The sequence below is a fragment of the Diabrotica undecimpunctata genome, chromosome 9 (assembly GCF_040954645.1).
Source record: "Diabrotica undecimpunctata isolate CICGRU chromosome 9, icDiaUnde3, whole genome shotgun sequence".
NCBI lineage: Eukaryota > Metazoa > Arthropoda > Insecta > Coleoptera > Chrysomelidae > Diabrotica > Diabrotica undecimpunctata.
In genome coordinates this window covers 14,684,766-14,703,748 of record NC_092811.1, presented here as the reverse complement: position 1 = coordinate 14,703,748, position 18,983 = coordinate 14,684,766, and the positions used below count along the sequence as shown (strand labels likewise).

The 18,983-nt window shown below is 33.6% G+C and overlaps 1 protein-coding gene across 1 annotated transcript in view; it reads left to right on the top strand.

Annotated features, from left to right (window-relative positions):
* The window catches only part of LOC140450287 (synaptic vesicle glycoprotein 2C-like), a 42,197-nt gene extending 23,485 nt beyond the window's left edge, over positions 1-18,712 (top strand). The window contains exons 6-11 of the mRNA XM_072543815.1: positions 2,622-2,791; positions 10,766-10,907; positions 13,365-13,479; positions 14,725-14,884; positions 18,389-18,516; positions 18,574-18,712. Of these exons, the coding sequence (XP_072399916.1) occupies positions 2,622-2,791; positions 10,766-10,907; positions 13,365-13,479; positions 14,725-14,884; positions 18,389-18,516; positions 18,574-18,629 (771 nt within the window). The 3' untranslated portion in view covers positions 18,630-18,712. The remainder of the gene's footprint in view (positions 1-2,621; positions 2,792-10,765; positions 10,908-13,364; positions 13,480-14,724; positions 14,885-18,388; positions 18,517-18,573) is intronic.
* Positions 18,713-18,983: the final 271 nt, after the last annotated feature.

The window sequence follows — 18,983 nt, the reverse complement described above, 5'->3', positions numbered from 1 at the left end:
GTCTTAGTTATTTGTTGTTTTTATAATTTGGGCCCATTTGCGCCCATACTTTTCTATCTTGTGCTATTCGAGACCACGTTGTTCCTGTTAATTTTCTTATATCATAATCCCATCTGAGATTCGGGCGCCTTTTTGGTCTCTTAGCGTTCCTGGGGTACCACATAGTTGTTCCAGTGGTCCATCTGTTGTCTGTTCTTCTTGCTATATGTCCTGCCCATTGCCATTTCAGGGATTTTATTCTTTGGATTACATCAGTCACCTGGGTTTGCCTCCGTATCCATTCAATTCTTTTACGATCCCTCTTTGTTATCCCTAGCATACATCTTTCCATTGCTCTTTGAGTTATTTGGAGTTTCGACGTTATTTCTCTCTTTAATATCCAAGTTTCACATCCATATGTCAAGACGGGTAATATGCATTGATCAAATACTCTCTTCTTGAGGTATAGTGGTATTTTGAACTTGAAGACTATGGAATTTCGTCCGAATGCCGACCACGCTTGTTTTATTCGTCTGTTGATTTCCGGAAGTAGTGATCCCGATTTATGTATGAGCTGTCCCAGGTATATGTATTCGTCTACTACTTCTAGCGAGGTTTCATTAATTTTTATTTCCACGTTGGCGATCAGATCATTGCACATTATTTTAGACACACACACTCTCTCTCTCTCTCTCTCTCTCTCTATATATATATATATATATATATATATATATATATATATATATATATATATATATTACTTCGATCACTAACAATACAATCATTACGGTTAACTATTTGTTTAAGTAAAACAAAACTAAGTAGAAACCAAAATAAAAGTTACAATGAAATCTAAAAACGAATTCTAAATTTTAGCGTAAAATAATTAAGTATATCAGTCCGTTTGCCATAACGTTTGCATACAGAGTTTGTTGTTTTGGCAAGAAAAACAGTTTAAAGGCATTACGAAAGAACCAGCGTTTAGTAGAATACGCGACCTAAGCCCTGATTACTCCGTTTTAACTATTTTTAGAGAAGTGTAGGTGGAATATGCCGCAAAAGAATTATTCTAATATGATTATAGTCACGTTTAGCTGTATATTGTGCAGAACAATGAATTTTATTGCTGTGTAAACGTTGAATTTTCAATTTTATTTTTATGGTATCTTGAGATGAAACAGTTTTTATCTCGAAATTATAAAAGGTAAATTGTTAAATAGTATGTTACGGTTGTATATTTTGTTTTAACTAATATTTTATTTAAAGACTATTTAAAGACAGTTTAGAGCAATGGTCGGGGAACTTTTTTAATCATTACCCCAAAATATTTTTGTGTAAATTGATATTACCCCATGGCGAAGAGCAAAAAAAAACGAAATCGACTCTTTTTAGCATCTTTCAGTTTATAGCCCCCATGATAATTTTGAAAACAAAACAATAACTAAAAATTTAATTTAAACATCATTTATTCAATTTATCAATGTAATACCTAGTAACGCATAACGGCAATAATAGTATACAGGGTGGTCCTTAAGTAATTGTACAAAAAGAAACCATAGATTCTACACTTTAAAATATTGCGATTTAAGTCAAATTGCTTTAATAAAATGTTGATATTAAGAAAGATACAGGGTGTTAAAGTGGAAATTAAAAATTTTATGAAAAAACAAAAAACCTTTTTTTTGTTAAAATAATGTATCTTTAATATTTTATATCACAAACACCGGTAACTTTAAGAGCAAAAAAGATAAGTGCAAATGTATGCCACATATGTGGCATATGTGGCGCCCTCTATCAGCTACATTAAAGCATGCATCAAATTATAATTTATGATGTTCAATAGTACCCAGTTATAAATTTTGATACATAAATATTCACAAACATAAAAGTTATAGATAAAAATAAATTTTAAATTTCCACTTTAACACCCTGTATCTTTCTTAATATCAACATTTTATTAAAGCAATTTGGCTTAAATCGTAATATTTTAAAGTGTAGAATCTACGGTTTTTTTTAGTACAATTACTTAAGGACCATCCTGTATAATACGAATATACTGTTAAGGAAAAAAAAAATTTGCCCCCCCCTCCCCAGAAAATATAAATAAATGATAATTTCTTGTTATTTTGTAACTCATATAGTATTTTGCATGTATTATTAGACTCTAATAAAATAATACAAGAAAAATATCATATGAATTACAAAATAACAAGAAATTATCATTTACTTATATTTTCTATGGGTGCGATAGTACAGGCAAAAATATTCTAAGCAAAGTATGTAATTAAAAAGATTATGGAAAACTCCAGTGTAGTTTACTGTACCTTTAACTACAACGAAAGATAATCTGCAAATTCCCTTAATCGTTTAGAGGTGTAAGTTGTTTGAATGTACTTGTAGTAGTGAAGTTAACTTAATATGATGATACAGATGAGAGGCTTAGCAAGTTTTTCAAACTTATTTAAATCAATAAATTGTTAGTACGCTACACGTAATAAATAATTTTAAAATTTCTATACATTATTGATATTTCCTGATCTTACTTTCTAATTATCATTTTAGTAATACTGCTTTAACCCATGCATTTTTATTATAATTTCATATAAAACCAGTTAAAAATTTCAGATAAACTGACATTGCAGGTTAAAGAATTGGTGCAAGAAAAAGAAGTTATTGAGTTATCAGACGTGGATCCAAAGCCAAAAGTCAAAATTATAAATGGTGGAATAACCAACATCGGTTTATTATTTAAATCTAAATATATATTAAAATTTGCCCTGATATCAGCTATACAAGTTACATTTATGGCAAGGTAAGTAATTTTATCTGGATTTAGTGAGTGATGACAGGATTGAGTGACATACTGTCACTCAATCCTGTCATCACTGTTAAATGCATCACCCACAAGTTCGACTGTACTATTTTACGTTCTTGTTGCTTTCTCTCCAACGTTCTCCTTACATATCTCTGAGCTCCTCTTCACAAATCTGATGACCTAAGAATCTCCTTCACCAGTTCTGTGACTGATTGCACCCTACTTCTTAACTCTCTATCAAGCAGTCTCCTCGTATCTATCCATCTATCGCATACTTATAGAGTGTATGAGACAGCGTCCGATATTTCACAATACAGGCACTTATAATTTTCTGCCTTTCCAAATCTGTTGAGGTATGCGATAAAGCAACTATACCCTGTGAGCATCTGCGCCAGGAAGTAATCCATACGCCGGTGCCCGGAGTCCACTTATCATCTCAGATTAGGAATCAGCGACTTATTCCACTGCGCCACCATTCTTATCTCGTCTTATTCCTCTTGCCACTCCATTATAGACCTCTCTGTATGCACATGCCATCCTCAATAGACTCTTCCTATCTGCTCGGGTGAGTTCCTTTCTATACTCCTTTAAGTAGTTTAGTAGTCAGAGACAAAATTCTTCTTCCCTTCTCTCTCGTAAAGCCTTCATTACCTATTTTCATTTTAATGTGTTGAAAGCATTCCAGACGTCAAACAACAGTAGAATTGCACACCTTTGGTTAACCACCACCCGAGCAACTCCCGGAAGACTGACTTCCATCAACGCATTCACTGTGCTCCTGTTCTTTCTAAAACCGCACTTCCTGGGTAACAGCCCGTCTAACTCTTCAATCACTGTGTCTATTCGCTCTCTTAAAAGCCTTTCGAATAATTTATATATGCACGACAGAAGGTAAACAGGTTAATACTTATCTTCCCCCTTTGGAAGTATCACGAGCCTCAAAATCTTTTGAAATTTGCCGGAAATCGCTGAGTTTCAAGCAGTGTATTCATGTGTTCCAAAAGCCACGTCACGTCGGCTCCATACTACCAATGCGTTTCACCGCTTCTAGTGATATCCCATCGAGTCTTGGAGCCTTTCGTGTCTTTAGGGCACTCAACGCTTCGTTGAGTTTGTCTACGGTAAAAGGTACCGCTCGCTCAGCTTCGGCGTCTCACTGAATTCCATGCCAATGGCCGGGTGGATACAGCATTCGTATAACCTCAAGTTTCCTATCCAGTGGCATCTCATAAAGAGGGTACAGCTTGAACTGGTTCCTTACGATTTTATACCCCTGAACTTAAACGTCTTCATCCAACTTGTCACACAGTTCTCTCCCGTGCCTTTTCTTCTCGGCTCGGATATTCCTGTTGAGTTTCTTTTTTCGCGCATTGTATACTATATCCATTCTGCTAGCTTCGGTTACTTCTCCTCTACCTCTTGCTCTCATAACTGTCTTCTGATGGTAATGCATTCCTTCCTCTTAGTGGCAATCTCTTCGCACCACCAAAGGCATTTTTCTTTTTTCATCTATCCCGTTTATGCAATTCCTTAGACTCTCTCATTATTGGTCCAAGTTCTTCTGCCGATGGCGCTTGGCATCTTCTTCTCTCTATCATCAAACTCTAGCCAGTCCGTTCTATCTCCACCTCTGCTTCCTGTTTGGTTCGCTAATGATTCCATGTTGGTGGTCCCTATTCCGACCATCGAAAAGCCAATGTAGCGGTGTTCTGTAGTAATGTCATCCGGTAGCACGACCCAGTCTCTAATTTTTCCTGCCGCAAGTCTGTGTGGCACAGGTGATATATATATATATATATATATATATATATATATATATATATATATATATATATATATATATATATATATATATATATAAACTGTATAGCGTATTACATCGATATATGAACGCTGAAAGTAGAAAAGCCAACTTGTCAAAAAACGGTCATTAAAAAAATTTTTTTTCAAATGCGTGAAAAATATTTATTTCAACCAATTTTTTTGCTTTATACTGATACAATAACGCCACTTTTCCTGCAAAACAAAATATTTGTAGTACTTATTTATAATACTTATAAGTAATATTTTTGGTGAATTTGTTTTTCAAGCTTAATTTATAATTTTAAATTAATTACTATTTAAATGGGAATAAGCCACAATTAAAGGTTAAAATACGTTTATTGACGTTTCAATTTCCACTTCGGAAATCGTTCTCGAGAAAAAAAAGAAAAAAGAAAAGAATTTAAATTAACACATACATAATAACAATTTAAATAGTAATTAATTTAAAATGCCACAAGAAAATAGCTTCAGAATAATTTATAATTATTTAAATAAATTAAGGATCTAATTTAATTCAGCAAGTCTTAAACAAAAGTTTTTTTCTTCAACTTTGCAGAAAAAATACATATCTAATTATATTTTATTTTATTTGATCAGGGTATTAAACATTAGATTTCTTATAAAAACAATAAATACTATTGGGAAATAAAAAAAAAATATAAGGAACGGGGAAAGAATAAACATAAAAATTTCTTACGAACACTTAGTATACTCGTATTCTAGCACCGCAAGGTGTAAACAATAAAAATAATATTTTGTACCAGTATAAAAAACTGCGATTCTTTATAAGTTACAAGAGCAGTTTTTTTAATACTGTTATTAATTCAACAACCGGCATTGTATATTGACTGTACTAGCTTTATACACACCCACTACACATAAAAGGAACTGTAGTGCATAAGCCTCGATTGAACATCAATAAGCAATTTTGTTTTACACACTGAATTTGAGATTTTCCACTACAAAATCCATTTGCAATATCACAGTGTGAAAGTAGAAATTGGGCTGTGAACGATTCGTCGTGAAATAGAATTAAAGCAAGAGCAAGTATCAATAAAACTTGGCAATCAAATAAAATGTTATGATAGTTGAAAATAGAGTGGTTTTTCTTGATTTTAATTGATATTTATATCCTAGTTTCTTGGATATTTTAAAGTGATTTATATAGATTCATTTATTCATGGATTTTAGGTTTTAATTCTGTTTAATGATTAGTGAAAATTAAAGAAAAAATGATAGACTTTTTTACTCCGGTTTGGATTTTTCTGCATTGTCTTCTTCTTCTTCTTCCTTTATGTATGTAGGCTTTAAAGCCTGTTTCTTCTTTAATATTAGCCTCCTAAATTGTTTAAATTATTGCACCATCATTTTCTTGGTCTGCCAATACTTCTTCGTCCATTTGGTGACTTATCTCATGCTATTCGTACTATCCTATCCTCTGCCATTCTACTGTGTTCGTTTCACTCCTGTTTCCGTTTTGTCGCAGATCCATTTATGTCTTCTCTATTGCATGTTTTCGCTTCTCTCCCTATCCAACAGGCTTTTCCCTGATATTCATCGTGAGTATTTTCATCTCTGCTGTATCTAGTAGTCGTCCCGTTTTAGATGCGTCTTGTCTCCTCCGTGTATGTTAATATACATCTAATTGCTGGTTTAAAGATTACTTTATAGATTTCTGCATCATAAGATTACTTAAACAATAATCCCTTTTCTTCCCAATATCTCTTCGAGACCATCCCTGAACAAGAATTTTTGAAGTATGGGGTTTGACGGCTATACATACAAAATCGCCAGTAGATAACCGGAAGTTATTCTTTTTGTCGTTCTACCTTTTGTCCATAAGTGAATACAAAAGATCGCAGACACTGAATTCTCACTGAGCCGGCTTCATTGTTTCCTCATGGTCAAACTGACTCAGAGGAAAAGCCTTTTACTGGGACGGACGTAGCTGAAATTGTTAGAATATCCCTGGCCAAACGAGCCATGGTAGAAAATTTATTCTGGTTATCTTTTCACCAAGATAAAATGTCCACGTTTCTGTCTTCGCTTTCTTCTGTTAGATATCGATTCAGTTCGTTATCAAGGCGCACATTTTTCTTGTACAGTGACAAAATTTTGAGATCGTGCTCGATACTAGAAGAACCAAAAGAAAATGCAACTTCCTTGTTGCTTCCAGGTTGAGGCTCTTATTACTTTTTTTATATAATTCTCCGAGTTTTGTTTCTGCTATGCAGACGACGCAATACTACTCTCTTAAAGTGAAGACGATTTACAACATATGCTGCACCAATTCAATATAACCTTCAGAAAATTTAACATGTTAATTTCCCCAAAAAAGACAAAATGCATGGTTACAACAGCAAATTTACTAAGATGTAAATTCTTGGAGCTGGAAGGTTAGATAATTGGACAAGTTATGGAGTTTAAATATGTAGGCATCACATTATCTAGCTACTGAAAGCTCAACATTGAAGTGAATATATAATCAAACAATATGGATAAACAAAAATACCGGGAAAGAAATAAAAGGCAGTATTACAAAACAGTCATTAGACCAATAATGACATATGCGGCAGAAACACGACCTGACACAGAGAAGACAAAAAGGATGAAAACAGTAAAAGCAGACATAAAAACACTAAAAAAAATTGATTGCAAGACACTATGGGACAGATCTAGAAGTACAAATATACGATGTAGATGCAAGGTCAAGATCAAGAACTGGGTAAAAAATAAAAGAGTAGAATGGAACGATCATTTAAGCCGAATGACAATAAATAGAGTAGTAAAGACGGAAAGAGACGGTTCCCCTTTAGAAAGACGATTAGTAGGAAGACCACGAAAACGATGGAATGATAACTTACTGGAGGCACATTCAAAAACAGATAATAGAGTTATGTCTACATAAAAAGAAAAAAAAAGATGAAGGAAAAGAGTTTTGTTTCTGTTTCTTATTTCAAGATTAGTAGAGTACAATTTATAATCGATCCCCTATAATACAGTACACTCAGTACATTGTTTTATTATAGTACTTGATAATCTTATTTCTTGCTGCTATAAAAAATTTTTTTCTCAAATTGAATTCTTGACCATAGTTTTGATCAGTAATAATCTCTAATAATTTTTTGTCAAGGTACACGAGTAATAAATTTAGGTACACAACGACACTGGGAAACGTGACATACTTTTCCCATCCTATTAAGTCTGTAACTCGTCTCTGTGTTCCCTAGAACATTCCTTTCTCCGGAAGACCGAATCCCAAACGAAGAAATACGCGTCATTAAAATGGAATTGGGCAGAACATGTTACCAGATTATTAGACCACTGATGGACAAAACGTATTTTAGACTGGAGACCAAGGCAAGAAGCAATACGGAGCAGAGGACGCCCACCAACTAGATCGACTGGCGACCTGAAGCCTGTTAGCAATAACTAGATGCAAGCCGCACAAGAGACAAATAGAAAGAGCTGTGGCAGACCTATGTCCAGCAGTGGACGCATACAGGTTGATGATAATGATGATGATGATTATTAGTACCTATGGTCAACCTAGCTGCCATTTATTGCTTCTATAAGGATGTCTATTTCGATCGTGTCGAACGCTTTCTGAAAATCTATGAACATGGGGACAAGGGATTTCTTGTATTCTAAAGATTTTTTAATGAATGTCTTTACTGTATGGAAGTAATCATTGGTATCATAATTTAAACAAAATCCTGCCTGCTCTCTCGGTTAGCAGATATTTCATTTTTTCTTCAATCTTAATGTCACTATTCTAGTGAAGAGCTTGTATATGTGGTTCAACAGGCTAATAGATCTATAATTTTCTAGATCCGTTCCATCTCCTTTTTTATGCAAAGGGGTGGTTATAGCATTGTTCAATTCTTTGGGTACCTTTGTTTGCTGCAAACATAGATTAAACAGTTTCCTTAATTTATTTAATAGTATGTCTCCTCCATTTCCGATAGCTTCTATTACAATTCCATCCTCTCCTGGGGCTTTGTCATTTTTTATTTTTCTTAATGCTTATCGAATCTCATCTACTTATCTCATCTTATCTCTGGCATTAGTTGGGTATCCTTGATTCATGATCTTCTTTGAAATGGCTGTTTGTATTCCTGTTTGATACTCTCGTCTACTTCCATGTAAGTCCTTGTAAAACTCTTTAACGACCTGTATTAACACGTCTCTACGTGATATTATTTCATTTTGCTTGTTTCTTAATTTATGAATTTTGCATTTCCTATTGGTTAGCTTTCAACGTAGAACTTTTAGGCTGTGTCCTCCATAGTGCGGTTAATTTTATCGGTTTTAAATTTCCTTAAATCTCTTCTAAATGCTGTTAAAACAGATTTAGCTCATTTATCTTCTTTGATCTAGCAGCGTTTCAGTATATGGACTTATTTTACTATCTGATTTTCTTTTAGGACAGTGCACTCAGTGACTTTCCTGTAAGGCGTTTAAAATGCATGCAATAATTCAAGTCGTTAAGATTGTTCTCGGAGGTTTCATGCAGTAGTAGCTTATTATTGATATGTGCCTGATATTGGTTACTATCTAATGGGGGTATCTAGATACCATGAGATTTATTTTTAATCATTATGTTCCTTTTTCTTTATATGTTGATTTGGACTTTCGCTCGTATCATTCTGTGGATACTGCTTGTGGTGAACTTGTTGAGTACTGTTATATCTTTAATTATTTGTTTTTTGTTACTTATAATGTAGTCGATTTCGTTCCTTGTTCTACCGTTTGAACTTTCTCTGATCCATCTTCTGTGCATCTTCTTTTGAAAAAAGCTGTTTATGTTGAATACATTATTCTGGAGTTTGAATCCTACTAGCCTTTCTCCTCGGTTATTGCTTCCTGAGGAACCGAATTTTCTCAAGGAGTTTTCTAGTTCTGCTTCTGCTAGACCTATTTTTGTGTTGAATTGGGTACTAAAGAGCAGTAGATATATCGTCATACAACATTTCGATTTCTTCATCTGTATGGCCTGTTGTTGAAACATATACTTGGATAATTTTGAATTGATATTTACTGTTCCGTTTTAGACTAAGATGTGCCACTCGAGATAATATACTTTGGATGTTTATTTACTCTACATACTAGTTCCAACATTATAGGGAGATTGTGACAGAAGATGTGAATGTGAAGTGTGAATATGCAGTTTCAGGAGCGGTAGGCTTAAAAATGAACTACAGCAAAACAAAGATACTGAGCCGAGACCAGACAAATATAACAAAACAAAATCATACCACAGAAAATGTTGAACATTATGTAGGTATATCTAGATCATGTTATTAAACTAGAAAAACCAAATCAAGATGCTGAAATTAAAAGAAGAACACAACTGACATGGGGCGCTTTCGGCAAATTAGCATATATCTTGAAAAATACCTCCATTTATGTAAACTTAAAGAAAAAGGTGTATAACATATACATACTACCAGTTTGTACTTACGGCTTGAAGACAGTAGCCCTTACCAAAAAATCTGCTAAAAAATTAGAAACAACGCAAAGAGCAATGGAACGAATCATGCTTGGAATATCACTAAGAGACAAGATTAGAAACACCGAGATAAGACGTAGAACGAAGATTAGGAATATTGTGGAAGAAATTGCAAAACTGAAATGGCGCTGGGCAGGTCACGTAGCCCGATATAATGACGACAGGTGGACACGGAGAATTCTAGAATGGAGACCAAGGACGACAACAAGAAGCATGGGAAGACCTCAAAAAAGATGGGTAGATGACATAAGAACAGTGGTAGGCAAACAGTGGATTAGATTTGCGCAAGATAGAGAAAGATGGAAGTAATTGGAAGAGACCTACATTCAGGAGTGGATGGAAAATGGTTGACAAAGAAGAAGAAACAGGTGACAGAAGACCCTATAATACGTCGGCCCCTAGCGTTGAACTTTTTATAAACCTCAATACGGTTATCATTTCCCTTTTGCAAAGAAGAATACTGCTCTAGATCTCTAGAGAAATAAAGATTTATTTTCCATATTTTCAAAAGTAAAGTAAATTCAACCATTTATATGATTTTCTTCCAAAAAAAAAAGGATGACGTGGGACAATAGCTTCAGAACCGCCCAATTAATATAATTTTTAAGTTACTTACATATGTTTATCCTTTTTAGTTTAAATATGTTACGATTGTGGACACCACAATTATTTCAAGCCTTAGAAGATTACAAAGTTGTGAATAATGGATCTACGTCAGATTTATGTACAATGTTAACAGTTTTGCGACCAAATCCTATGACGGATTCGTGTTCCTCAGTAAGTATCATTAGGGTAAAATAATATATCTTTTTATATAGGAATACTAAAGTTTTGCTATATTTAAACTTTCACCACTCGCGCTCATGTTAAAGACGTATGTAGTCTGTTAGACCCGACGCCATTATTACGTATAACATAAGTACCTAGGAAATATTGGAAAAAGTGCAAATCGACCTAATACTGCTTGTATTTTAGTTATGGCTGAGCAGTTTTCATCTCAGTATTTTGAAAATTGTTCATCTCTAAAATCTCTAAAATAAATCAGTTTGTTAGTGTTCTGTACAAATATTTTATTGTATTAAGTATTTGAAAAAGATTTGGTGCGTACTTAAATGCTTTATTTTTTATTTTTTTCAATATTTTTACCATATCACCTTATGTAGTTTTTTAATTTTATTTCATTGAAGTTTCGAAGTTACCGAAAACCAACTACTGGTTAGTTTCTTCTACAATGGAATTTATTAGGTCATCGTCCAAGAAATGTTCAAAAAAGTGCAATATATTCCAGTCGGTAGCAGTAAAATTTATACCTACAAGAGCAGTAAAGGAAAATATGGGAGTCCAGGAGCATTAGGCTGTAATTTGCACCATGATCGTATCATAGTCATAATCACAGTATCATCCAAAAATGAAGAATTTTCTGAGGAAAGGTCTATAGTTGTATCTGAACCACATTCGTCCATATTAGCTTCGACGTCAGATATATCTAAACTTAATAAATACTCATCACTACTCATTTTGCAGTTGATTAAAGAATTAAAAAAGTATAAAATAAATAACGCACTGCAAGAGACTAATAAATGTGCCACTTATGACTTCCAAACGCACTAAACTGGGCTAACCTTGACCTTGACTAAACATTCCAGCCGGCGCCGGCGGTCGAAAGTTTAAAATTAGAAACAAAAAACCAAGTGGGGGAACCGTTATTTAGCGCTAAAAGAGTTAAAACGCGTAGGCCGATATATTTTGCACAAGCACGAGTTAACTCGGTTATGCCAAAATAGAAACGTAGTTTAATACCGAGTTAACTCGAGTGAGTACGTTAAGCGGTTAAACAGAAACACCATTACTAGTACTATTTGGTGCCAAGAATTGTTTAAGTAATTCAGTTTTACCTGTGCTAAAAGTTACTATACAGCGTTCCACGTTAAGAAAATAACATTAGGCTTATGGAGATCAGTGTTGCCAAAACTCTCAGGCATGCGATTTACTAGATTGTCGATATATTTTTCGAATTTCCATTTTCAATTAACATTTAACTGTAAAGTCAGAATAATACCTGAAGAACCACAAAGCCTTATTATCTTTATGTAGTCTCAGAGAACGACATAAAATCGCTGACATACGTACACCGTATTATTTTAGTTGCAATTAGTAATTAGATATATGCATTCCAAGCGGTGCGTTTATTTGCTTTTAAATCTTTAATAGCCGGCAAAGTGCATGATTTAAATAAGCAATATTTCCTACTGATTTCTATGATTCATGGTATATGATATTCTTACCGAAAAACAAATAAACTGTCGTTACTATAATTAAAATACAATAAAATAAAATAATCTTTTGTAGATACTATTTATTTAATTAAAATCATTTTCCCTACTTTTCATCTCTTGTTTCGAATGGGCACTTTTGGTCAATTACGCTAAAAAACATTAATTTGATTCATGTCTGTGAAAACGAAAATACAAATTATACAACCCTAAATCGTGCTTGTGTTCATCGTGGCATCGCTGCGCTTCTATCGTCCATAAGAAATACATGGCCCTATCTCCGCAATGTTATTTTCTTAACTTGGAACGCTCTATAGATGACTTTTTTTTAATCCCATGTCATAAAAACTCTTTTGACAATAAGAATTATATTTAATCCTTGAATCAGTCATAAGTTAGTTAATTTAAACAAATGAAGGATTTTTCTCAAAAATATATTTAACATGGATTAGTTTTCTTCATCTAAGGCATCTATGAAATAAGAATATAATTTTTATGAAAATCAATTCGTCTTAAAAGCCTGATTATTTTTTTAATAATATCCACAGACCTATGACTCATCGATTTCCTTTCCCCTAAGACCCGCAAAGGTCTACATTGAAAATATGAGTCACTTGTAACAATTGTGGTACTATTATATACATCCTATGGAGAACATTATCAATAGGTTACCACTTGCTACAAAAGGTCTCAAGGTTATAGAAAAACCAACATACAGAAGGTATATAGTACGATAACCTCACATTTCAAACCACCAACAAAGAAAAAAGAAATAAAAACGGATCGGGTCTGACAGACTAGGCGCCGCTGCAAGGTTAATTGAAAAAACAGTATTTATATTTATTGTCTCAGTCCATATTTTAATATTCTTATATGATCTTGGTCTCATATTCATAGAGCATATTATTTTATTGTCTGTAAATATCTTTCTCTAATTGTATGATACAAGAATTGTTTTTAGAATGTTGCCAAACCAGATGCTTATTTTCATTCTATGATTGTAGCAGCAGTGGGAGTTGTTAGTTATATACTTACTGGATCTGTAATTCATAAACTAGGAAAGAAAAATCTTTTAAGTAAGTAGATTCGTAATCATGTAATTTTAGTACTCTTATATTGCTTCTATTTTATTACAATTCATCAATCGTATTAGCGGTATCACCATTTATTTAATTGTAAGGATAATTCTTAATAATACATGCTTTTGAAAATTAAAACAGGGTAGGGATGGGAAAAACCTACCGGTTTTTTTAATTCGCAATAACCGGTTTTATCGGTTGTTTTTTGTCCCGGTTATAACCGGTTTTTTTATTTTTAAAGTAAAAACCGCTTATTAGATTTTTACGGTGATTAGGATTAGGTTAGGTATTATTTTGGATCCCAATCATAATTATTATACTCAAGTAATTATTCCAAACAAAACCATAATTCAAATTTTATTTTATTTTATAAATACAGAAGCAAACTGAAAGTGCAAACTCACATCAGCCAGAAACAATTAAGTTTTATTATAATATTTCGTTGAAAAGGTTTATGTAATCATAATGTTTTCATAAGAAGTGATCTGGTACATCATCTATTTTTTACACTTGACTCTTAACTTGACATTGAAAGTGGGTGAATGGCTTTTTCTGATTACCAAAAATAATGTTCTGACTATGAATATCGAATTACCGATTACGAATACGAATCTCCAAGGTTGCCCTACGTTTTCAAAATGATACACCTATACAGGAAGTATTAAATGAGTTATATATTTTAAAATGTACCTATTATACAAATATACAAACTTGTTAAAAGTAATATATGATAAATTTTTTTTTGATGGTAGTAAAAATAAAAGATGAATTGCATTATCCAATTTATTTTTAAGTAAAATATTTATGTTGATATTATTTTTTTAAATTCCATTTGAAAGAGACTGGGAAATTTTTTATCAGTTGAAATGGTTGAGGTGGGGAATTCGAAATGGTTGAAATGGTTTTGGGTGCAAACTAAAGTGCATTGTAAATGTAACTTTGTAACCTATTGGAATAAAAAAAAACCATAAACCGGCTTTTGGAAAAACCGGTTTTTTTGGCCAGTTATAACCGCCTGGTTAAACCGTAAGCAAAAAAACCGGTATAACCAAAAACCGATGTTTTGTCAAAAACCGTCATCTCTAAAACAGGGTGCAGATAAATCATGTGCTGTGTTTGTGGTATTTATTTCTAAGTTTCTTTATTGTAGTAGCAAATCTAAAACAACAATAAAAAAATGTGACTTGTTTATACAAATGCATATTACACACAAAAGCTTTAACGAATATATCACTTTTTTAGTTTTAACAGCGGTGCTAGGAGCCTTAATATGCTTTTCACTAATTTACTCAAGAGGAGTAGTAATTACTATGATACTTATATCTCTATTTACATCGTGTGGAAACATATGTTCCAACGTCATACTGTCAGTGGTTGTTGATGTTTTCCCAACTTCATTAAGGTAGGTTGTTTAATAGTAAAAAATATAATATATTACTTAAAAAAGCGTATTTAAATAGTGCTTTTGATTTGCTCTGCTGTTTGAGATGTGTGTGCTTCCATCGATGGAACGTATCATACCTCATTATTTCTCGCAATATCGGACTTGGATGGTTTTTCAGTACTGCGAATTTAATCTTGGCTTTTTCCACCTTCATGTCGCTAACTCTGACTTGTTAGAGTTCTCTAAACAGAAAACGTTCAGCGAAGTATCTGGGTACGTTGACTACTACTCTTAGGCTGCTGTTGTGGGTCGCTTGTTGTATCCTTTTCTTATTTTTTTGCAGAAGTGTCCCCATTGCGAGAGATTCGTATGGTAATATAGGCAGTATGATGCTATTTATCAGTCTTATTTTAGTTTTTATTTTTATTCGAATCCTCTAATTAACACTTTTGCCCTATTTCCTTTTTGTAGTATGGCGTCTACATGTTTTTTGAAAGTTAGTACTTAATGCATTATAAGTCCCATGTATTTACCATCACTTTTTCATTCAATGGCATTGTTTTGCTCCGTCAGTTTTTCTCTTTTCTGGGTGTTGTTGTTTTTTTTTTAAAGAGTACCGCTTGCGTTTTCTCGGCTTCTGTAGCGATTTTCTATTGCATGTTCCATTCTTTAATGATTTCCAGCACTGATTGTAGGTTGTTAACTGCAATGTCTAACATGTCTGGGCTTGGCCGCTGTAGCTGTGTCGTCGGCATACAGGCTAAGTAATATTCCAGATATTAGGAAAAAGACAGTTAAGATTTGATTTCACTTACAGTGCGTCTGTGTATCCGCCTTATACGTATTTCGCCCTAATAGGGTTCATCAGAGACGGATATTCACAACGCTCTGAACGTGAAAATAAATTTTTTCTCTCTTAGGAAGCAGCTCTAACATGGCTTCGTATAGACGCAAATAGCGACATCTGCTATTAAAATCCGTAAATTAATTTTCGAAACAAAATTCAGATATTTGCTTTAATCTGCACCTTCTAAGAATTGCAGGACAAAACAGATGTTGATAAAGATGTTATTAGAGACATGGGGAATCTAAAAATTGCTGTGGAATGTGTTGTGGAATGCAATTTTTAGATTCCCCATGTCTCTAATAACATCTTTATCAATGTCCGTTTTGCCTTGCAATTCTTAGAAGGCACAGACTAAAGCAAAAATCTGAATTTGGTTTCGAAAATTAGTTTACGATTTTAATTTCAGATATTCTTGGAACATCCGCGGTGTATATTGTATACAGTACTAGTGAGGAGACCGTTCCCTGTACAACTCTAGCCTTCGGAGTTCCGAGTTCGAACAAGACTTGTCCTATCCGAAATGTGCATTAGAATATTACTGCGTTTTGCTCTTACCACATACTCCCTTTCCATGGTAAGCACGAATGTCGGCAGTGGTTTTCTGTCTCGCTTCCTTGATGTCTTATTTAATATGGCTAGTAGTTCTCTGCCATATTCGTCAGACAGGTTGTCGAAGATATCCTTCGCTAGTATTTAAGGTTAGATCTCTCAATACTAGTCTTGGTTTTATATCTTCCACTAATGGAAAGGCAATCCACTGAATTTTGGTTGTTTAAGTTCGGTCTCATTTACGCTCTGTAATTTTATTAGAGGCGGTATGTAATGCCTTGGTTGTTCTAACTGTTTTTCTGCTTGATTCTGACTACTGACTTTTTGCCAGTGTCCATACCTTCGGTTATAGGTAGAAGATCGCACGAAATATATTCTTTTTCCACGTGAGTTTTCTTTGTAGGAAGAAATTGAAATTTTCTTTTGTGTTTTGTTCTATTTTTTATTTTTTCTCGGTGGGAGAGCTTTTTTCGCCACTTTTTTCAGCTTATCTGCTCTTGGAGAATGTGTAATTATTAGGATTGTTCCCATAGATCTTGTGGGTCAAGTCGATTCCATTCGATTCTATTCTATAGGAGGTCAGTTATCCAAGCTATCTTCTGGCTTTTGGAATGTTTCAGGAGCCTTTAATTCATCAAACTTAGTATTGATGGGTCCGATAATGCTTCAGGGCTTGATTTTACTGTGTCCTGTAGTTCTAATACTTTTTGTCGCAGTTTTGCGATTTTTTCGTCCTTCTTGATTAACAGCTTTTTTAATTTACCCAATTAGGACTTTTGTTCTCATCGCTGTCACTTTGATGTTGGTTTTTTTTTGTTTTATTTTCGTACAATTTCCTCGTTGGTGGTGTCCTGTGTTTTTTGTGTCCGTCTTTTTCTACTTTTTCTTGATTTTCTTGATTCGGAGTGTTTTAAATTCACCGCTTTTGATATATTTTAAAGTCATTCTGATATAAGGTTTACATCTTGCTAGGTATTTGTAGCTCTCCTATTTTATTACACATCTGATTTAGGTCTTTTAATATGCTTATTTGTCATAAGCCTTTTTACAATCAACAAATATTGAATACAGTGTATTTTTGTGTTTGCAACTATTACTTAGCAGATTGCAAACAGTACAATAACAATCAGATCGACTTTACTAACCAATCTAAGATTTAGAAATTCAACTATAAGCGTTAAGACTTACCCTGGAGCAGATGTCCCATCAGACCATAAACTCATTTTCTCAAAAATGAAATTGATGGTAAAAAAGATAAAAAAAATCGGTTGCCTGTAAAGTTGGTTTTACGGGCGAAGATTTTACGTGACAACGTCTTTTTCTCGGTAGAATATTTATTGATATGAATATTATTAAATTGCACAATAGGAACAAGGAATTGAATGAAAATAAGAATTGCACAAATTTTAACTATAGAAATATATTTTGTTTACTAAAACATTGTACATGTAAACTTAAACTTAACTAATTTCTATTTGAGTGATTTTGTTGAGGATATGACGATGATAGGAGAAATATGAAATGAAAGGAAGTGTTTCTGCTGTAATGTGTCTTGAACGCCAAGAACGCTCGAGAAAGACAGAGACACAAGCACGCACCGATTCAACGCGCCTAATTCTCTAGTGCTGCGCGCGCAGCGGACCGATCATGTTTGAGTGGGAGAGAAACGCAAGGCATTCGCCGGTCCGGCGGGCCTCTCTCTCGTTCGGTGACTCATCGTAACAGACGTGAGCGGGCGTTACACTTTTTCATGAATGACTCCGAGACACAACCTAATTTAAGACGTTGTCACGTCAAAAATTTTAAAAGTTCTAAGGTAAATACATAGCTGCTCAAGATAAACGAAATACGTGTTAAGACTTCAAATTGTATTAATCAAGAAATGAAAAAAATGAAACATTAGAAATAAAAAACACTGCAAATGTGAACACATTGTGGAGCAAAATCAAAGATTCAATTTAAAAGAAAAGAAAGAAGTAAGCCGAAAACCTTGGATGAGTCAAGAAATACTGGATGCATTTGGTTTGAAACTCTCTCGGTGTTTATGTAATTTATTTTTAGCATATTCATTCTCTATACACGTATTTTTCCAACAACATAATTAATAAGCAATAAATATGTTTCAGAGCATTGGCATTGTCATCGGTAATGATGATAGCAAGGGTAGGTGTCGTTTTAGGCAACATTTTTTTTCCGATGCTTCTGGAGCAAGGGTGCCACCCACCCTTTTTAGTAGTGGCAGGTATTATCGGAGGTAAGAATTATTTAAAATAATCTGTATATACTGACTAAATAATTTATTCTATTTTAGTGGGAGGTTTGTTGTGTTTCATTTTGCCAAATACAGAAAATACTGCTTTAAAGTGACACGAAGAGATTGTGACATTATGAAAATGGCATTATTTGTACTAGAATTACAATTTTTTTTATAATAAAATTAAATGATTAAGAATAAAATGATTTTTTATTATTTCTTCTATAAAATTATAGGATAGATAACCTAGATTCACACTAAGACCGCCGAAGCCGAGTATTGAATGACCCGTATTTTGGTTTTTCCTAATTGTTTTCTTATTATTATTATCTTCTATTAATATTAATTTATTTTCCATTATCCAGATTTAGTCATACGGCTCACACTTCCTGTAAGGAAAAAATTCACTCATCCCAGATACATACGGTATCAAAACAATTGAGCTCTAGTGGGACTCTTTTCATGTT